This window comes from Sinocyclocheilus anshuiensis, unplaced genomic scaffold (genome assembly GCF_001515605.1).
Source record: "Sinocyclocheilus anshuiensis isolate Anshui unplaced genomic scaffold, SAMN03320099.WGS_v1.1 scaffold1184, whole genome shotgun sequence".
NCBI classification, from domain to species: Eukaryota; Metazoa; Chordata; class Actinopteri; order Cypriniformes; family Cyprinidae; genus Sinocyclocheilus; species Sinocyclocheilus anshuiensis.
The window spans coordinates 301,784-308,925 of record NW_015547647.1 but is presented as its reverse complement, the minus strand read 5'-3'; the positions used below and the strand labels follow the sequence as shown (position 1 = coordinate 308,925).

At 38.4% G+C, this 7,142-nt stretch overlaps 1 protein-coding gene across 1 annotated transcript; it reads right to left on the bottom strand.

The window, feature by feature from the left end:
• Window positions 1–3,957: 3,957 nt before the first annotated feature.
• Window positions 3,958–5,264, bottom strand: LOC107701946 (cholesterol 25-hydroxylase-like protein 2). Its single transcript, XM_016504106.1, has one exon. The coding sequence runs from the start codon at window positions 4,987–4,989 to the stop codon at window positions 4,117–4,119; it is 873 nt and encodes a 290-aa protein (XP_016359592.1). The 5' UTR covers window positions 4,990–5,264; the 3' UTR covers window positions 3,958–4,116.
• Between the last annotated feature and the right edge of the window lie 1,878 nt (window positions 5,265–7,142).

Genomic DNA, 7,142 nt, shown 5'->3' with positions numbered 1-7,142 from the left:
GTTTGTCATTTCTCCGATCACAAATGCAGACATGGTTTTATGTTTACGCGGCGCGATGCAACGCAACACGTAAAAAGACAGTATAAGTCATTATAATCCGTAATTATGTCCCCACTGGATACTACAAAAGCCTCGTTTATAATGGGTTTCAATGTTTTTGTCTCGTCGTAAGGGGCGTAACATTTCCATCACACGGTTGAGGAATTCGGCCAATCACAACGCACTGGATAGCTGGCCAATCACAGCACACCTCGCTTTTCAGACCGATGAGCTTTGTAAAAATCGACACGTTTCAGAAAGGCGGGACATAGAGGAGAAACAATAATGTACAGTATGTGGAAAATAATGTTTTTTGAAGCTTAAACCGTATAAACACATTTCATTACACCAAATACACCAAATAATGTTCTTTTTAGCAACATCATATGACCCCTTTAAATTTATTGAAGTTAAAAATGACAATGCCTTGTACTCTAATTCTCAATTTTATCTTTTACTATGAAGACATTTATCTCAGTCTATTAGTCACGTTGATGGAAGAGTATTGAACACAGTGACATCTACTGTACAGATCTGGTAGGTGCAACACTTATTTTTTTAATGTATTGGCTGTTCAGAAGGAAGTATTACAGTAGTTTACTGTTTACTGCACAGTATACTATGTACTGCCTACTATTTTTAAGTAATATGTAAAATAGGATGCAATATTGAACTATAAACGTTTCAAAAGGTAGCTCTATTGCACAATTAATTTTGTAAACAAGTTATTCAGTTATCATCTTGGAAATTAATAGTTATTTTTCATTTATAATACAATTTGGGGTAAAAACAATGTCTTGGTGACTTTTGACAGGAGATGAGGACTAATATTGCTTCTACTCTATAGTGGAATTGGAAGGTGAAGTTTAATGCATTGCATTGTGGGATACGGTATAGTGTGCAGCACTGCTGTATATTGCAAATATATATCATCAGAGTGTTGCATACATAAAATATGCATACTGTGCACAATACACATATTATATAATCCAGAAATAATACAAGTAGCATGGTAGTAGGCTATTAGGTGAACTGTGATGATTATTCTATGATATATTATTTAGTGTAAAGAAGTGAGTTTAGTTCTTGTCAATTTGGGTGACTGATGTATCCTAGTGTTAAATGTAAAGCACTCAGATGTTCACAGATAACTCGATGATTTGTCTCAGCATCTTAACTCTCCTGCATAACTACTTGCTTAAAACACAGTCCACATTTTCTCCCAGTTTCCACATTCCTCAAGGACCCCTCTGTTGCAGTGCCAGAGGGGGAGGCGTCCACAACAGTGCCTGATGGGAAATGTTCCAGTGTTTCCTGTGCTGAGCTGCAGATAACAACTTACTGTTTAGAGAGCTCAGCCTGAGGTTTTCTGAGATACTGAGCTGCTGGACGAGAGCCGCTTAGCCGCGCATGCACAAATGCCGCAAAGCTCTTATTTTCATGTTTGTTTGTTTGGCCTACTCCGAGTGAGCCAAAGGTTGCAGATAGCACCACCGCCCCCTATGCTAAAGGTCTTCCATATTATGTGACATTGCATGCTGGTATCTTACTGTGAAGAATCCAGAATCATATCTGAAATTGTTCAGTTCCTGGTGTCATAAGCCAACTTTATCTGAATTTCTCTTTCTCTCTCCTCTCTCTCACTCTCTTTTAAAGCATGGAGAGCTATTCTCCATGTGCCAGAGGGATCAGTAGGAGGCTGAAAGAGAAGATGATTAATTAGCATTGCCTCTCCTCTTTGGCTGTAGACTGATCTCAGCCCAGATTCTCTGCGGGCTTCTCTTATGTAAAACTGTCGAATAACATAGTGTGGCATAGAACCGAACGATGGCTGAAAACAAACACTCCATGCTGAGGTGTATGCTCAGGCCGGTTGGACACCCATATCCTGAAGTGTGAACATATATTGTTCTCTCTTCTGTAGTTCTCAAATTTGGTCATTTATGCTCCCCCATTGTCATTTCAATCCATAAGAGTAGTCCATACGACTCATTCTCTATACTCCAAGTCTTCTGAAGCTGTTTGAGACCTTAGTGTAAGAAACTGAGCAAAATTTTAAGAGATAGCTCACACAAAAATTTAAATAATTTTATTTGCCCTCATGTCGTTCCAAATCTGACTGACTTTCATCTGCAAACACAAAGAAAATAGTTTGAACCGTGTTTTGTCTGTGCATTTAAAGTCAGTAAGATAAAATGTATTCTTTAAAAAAATATATTTTTTTTTTGAAAAACAAAATATCTTTTTTTTTTTTTTTACTGTTTCTTTAAGCCTTATGCAGTTTTCAAATGACATTTAATTTGAAGTCACATGCCATATCATGATTGGTTATGTGACCTGGCATGATATGTCAAAAAAGAGCCTTTTTATAATTACCATAATTGCAAATGAGATTTCAAAGCTCTGTTTTGGACACACATCTACGTTATGGCTTCGGAAGTCTACCAATTTATGGTGCTTTTTTGTCTTTTTTTAAAGCTTGGCAGTATAAATCACCATGTACTTTCAGTGGAAGAGCAGCTCAGACATTCTGACGAACATCTCATATTGTGTTTTTAATGCAAGAGAGAAAATAATATGGAGTTGGAATGACATAAAGGTGAGTAAATTATGAGCAAATTTTTGGGTGAGCTGTCTCTTTAAGCCTAATGAAGTTTTGAAATGGCATTTACAGTTGCAACTTGCCACATTGTGATCGGTCATATGACATGAGGACCAATATCGTTCAGCCTTTGTGATGTTCCACTTGGCATGCTATTTTTTAAATGAATAAAAAGTCTGTTTCTCACACAAATCTATCCCATGGCTTCAGAAGACTTTGATATAGTGCACAACTCACATTTTTTGGAGCTTTTTGTCTTTTTTGTACACCTTGGCAGTATAAAACACCATCTATTTTCACTGGACGAGCAGCTCAAACATCTGATTTTTTTGTTTCATTGAACAAAGAGTTGGAATAACAGTGAGTAAATTATGACATGATTTAAATTTTTGCATTAACTACTTTTTTTTTTTTTACTTGATCGGCCATGTGACTTTCGAAAACCAATAGCATTAAGCCTCAATGATGTACAACCAGGCATGACGCATCATCACAATTGTGAATATGATTTCAAAGCTCTGGTGGCTTAAATTTTGGTCTGTTTTTCACACACATATATCGTATGGCTTCAGAAAACTTGGGATGTAGTGCTTTTTGTCTTGTTTTTATAGCTGAATCTCCATCCACTTTTGCTGGAAAAGCAGCTCAGACATTCAGGTGAACAACTCATTTGTGTTTCATGAACACAATAAAGACAATCATATGGAGTTGGAATGACATGAGTGCTGAGCAAATTATGACAAAAACTCATTTTTGGGTGATCTGTGCCTATAAACTTTACCTTGACTATGTCAACCCAATTATCATGCTCAAAATAACTCATGTAGTCTGTATTTTGAACATTTTGAATGTATATTAGCAAACACAAACAGCAGCAGTGATGATGTAAGTTAGATCTTTCTAGCAATCACAGTGAGCCAATTGTGTTAGCCAACATGCCACACAGTTACTTCATACGCTCCTCTTCTCTAACGATTATAACAGTCAGTGCCTTTTTTTCCAAAGGTTGCAAAGCATCCTCAAATGCATATCAACAGAGCTGAAAGTAAACTTAATGAACAACACAGTATTTTATTGACCCAAGTTTAGTGAAAAGTGTCAAAATACAATAACAAGCATTGGAATACAAGCCATTTTGAACACGTGTACTCTTTTTGAAAGACATTAGGCCAAAACTACAAACCTGAGATATGCCACAAAACTCCACAAATTGGCCATTAAATGCTAAAGAGCTTTTTTTTGATTATTTAGAAAAATAGATAGATTTGCAAGAAAAGACACTTTATACATTCAAGGACCAGGATGCTTTCGTTGGGAATGTGCTGCTTGCTTCTCTACTGGTTTGTTAGTAAGACACTTGATCTGCAGTTCAGGGAGAAGATGAATAGCGACGAGGAACGTGCGAGACAGGGCAGGACAGATGGAGCGAAAAGAGAGAGAGATGAGTGCGAGAGTGTGAAAGGGAAAGCAGAGCCTCAGGCTTCCTTTTCGTCCCTTTCTTTCCGCGTTTTTGTCTTCACAGGAGCCGGCATGGTCGCGGTTCCCCCTAGCCAGTCCCAGTGAGCGAAGAAAGGTGCAAAGTTGGTGCCTGGCTGCTGATGGTGAGCGTCATGCCGCAACGCTCCACCCCAAAGGCCGAAGGGAACCAGATGATGCATCGCCCAAGGGAAGTCGTAGCCGCAGTGGTCCTCAGTAGAAACCCAGATGTTGAACAGCATGAATGCCCAGGCGGTGAGACAGTGGCACTGGAGGAGCAAAGGATCCACGGTGGTCCAGAAGCCCACACTGAAGAGCTCCCAAGCAGACAGGTATTGCGTAACCAGGCTGAAGGTTTGGCGATACTGGTGGTGGAGCGCGTGGAAGGTGCGGTAGAGCCAGCCGACGCGGTGATGCAGCAGGTGCCACAAGTAGTACTGGAAGTCGAACACCACTGTGCAGCCCACGATTCCCAGCAGGAAGGCGGTAAGCGTGGGCGCCTCACGGGGCAGCGGCACAGGCGGCCGCCAGAGCCACTGGGCTATGGCGGCGGGGAAGATGTAGAGCAGATGGTTGTATGTGGTGAGTGCCAAAGTGGAGCCGATGTTGGACCAGGTGACGGTGCGGTCCTGGTGGATCTGGTAGCGTCGGATGGATGGCCAGGTGGGCGCGAGCAGGTCCAGCACGGTGTAGAAGAACACCAGCACCAGGTACATGGACACCGAGAGGATGACGGGAAACAGCGGTGAGCGCAAGGTGCTCTCGTGGTTCTGCTGAAGGTAATCCCACATGGGCTGCAGCACAGAGCGCTCCGACAGAGCCCAGGTTGCGTTGCTGACATCCAGCATGCCACGCAGACTGCCGGGATTCATGTCCAGCTACGTATTGTTGATGCAACAGCCAGAATGCAGTTACTCCTGCAGCGGGGTGAGGATGCTGGCAGCGGCCGGCGGCGACTTTCTCTTGCTTTGAGTGCTGGATGTGGCTTTTTGTAAATGATCTGATCTGCGCCAAATGAGGCAGGCCTTTACGCCTCTAAAATGTGTCCAAGCACCACCTCCTGCATCTGTAGCGTTTTTCTCTCTCTCTCTCTCTCTCTCTCTCTCTCTTACCACCCCACCCCCCCCAATGCTCCTCTTCTCTTGGTATGGTGTGTGTGAACGATCTTTTCATTGGTAGTTCGAGGGTGATCCAACATTTGACCAGCTGAAACATTCCTGCACCACTCATTTCTGACCTAGAAATGGACAGAAAGAAGCAGAGACATCTCATTGATCTGTGAAATGTCTATTTGTTTGATTTGAATCATCTGCACTGCATATATTAACCATGCAGCGACGGAGATTGATTCATTGATGCATTGCAGTTCTGTCTCAAACAATGTGCAAAAATTTGTAATTCCAATTTAAATGTCATTATTAGTTCTGCTGAATGAGGTGCTGTGAATGTATTTATGCAAGAATCACAATCAGGAGACATATATCGTGCGTTAGAATGAGCACACCCACTGATTGTCAATTTCAAAAAAGTTTTTTTCAGGTTTTATGCATTTAGCAGTGAGTCACTTTGCTAAACATCTTTTGCACAGCATTTGGGTCCTTAGAATGTTTGTAAAAGAATGTTATTATTCTTAACTTAAATGATTAACTAAAATAAAGCTGAAAGAAATGAAAACAAATATTAGATAAAAACTTGAAAAATAAAAACGATGAACTTATAAAATAAATATTTTATAATATACTAAAATTACTAAGAAAGAAAAATACATTAAAGATATATATAAATATTTAAAATAATCAAAATGACAAAAATATACAATTACTAAAAATTTTACTAAAATGAAAACTGAAAATCTAAAAATAAAAGCTAATTTGAAATATGAATAAATACTATAATACTAAAATAACACTGTAAAAAATGACTTGAATCATTAATTGTTTTGGAATTGGATCTTGAGATGTACTTTTGCTCACTTATAGCTCACTTTAAAATGAAAATGGTCATTATTATGTTGTTCCAAACCTATATGACATTCTTCTTCCTTGAAAAGCAAAAAGTGAATTCTTTAATAGGCGATGTCCCTATCAATGTAGGGTTTGTTCTTTTTTATGCATTTGCAATGAATTGAGACTGGAGTTTTTAAGCATCATGTTTCACATCTTCTGAAGACATATGATAGCTTTGTGTGAGAAACATAAAAAACTCCGTTGTTATTTACTGAAAACCATCCTAGATCTCATTGGTGCATTCATGACAGAAGTAACGATATGTGAACAAATATCTTAGAACAGTATTGTGAACTGGATCAAATGAGTCATGGAGAAAAAATCTGACTCAAAGAATAATGTTCACAAATCAGACATTGTTATATTCACTTTTTTATATTGCCCTTTTTTAGAAAAGAACGACTACAATTCTTGTGTATTTCTCCATTTGTGCTCCACAGATAAAGTCATACAGGTTTGGAATGACATGAGGGTGAGAAAACGACGAAGTTTTAGGTGAACTGTTCCTTTTTAACCTCTTAAGACCCGAGAAAAGATTTTTAGGAAAAAAATAGTTTTTTCATGTCTTTACATTGTTTAGAGCATTAAAAAAAAAAAAAAAAAAAAATATTTCATTCATAAGTTATGCTACGTCCTTGGTAGAGGACATCGGGACTCAATTTCTTAAAAAAATAAATAAAAAGACATGAATGAACATGCACAGGCAAAAACAATTGATTTTTTTTAAAAATCACCAATACATTTTTAGTTTTCAGGATTTTTTTTTTTTTACCAAACTTTGTATAAAGATGATTCTCAACTATGTTATAACAGAATGATTTGATATACCATTTTTCTTTCTGCAAAATGTGTGTAAAATGGCCATAAACGGGTTTTCTCGTTATATACAATGTATCTATAAACTACATCTAATTTGCATATTAATGTGTTTTTGGGGCAACATGTAATGGAAAAACAAGTGTAATAATGGGAGTAATATTTGACAAGAGTTTCATAATAATATATAATATTTCATAGAA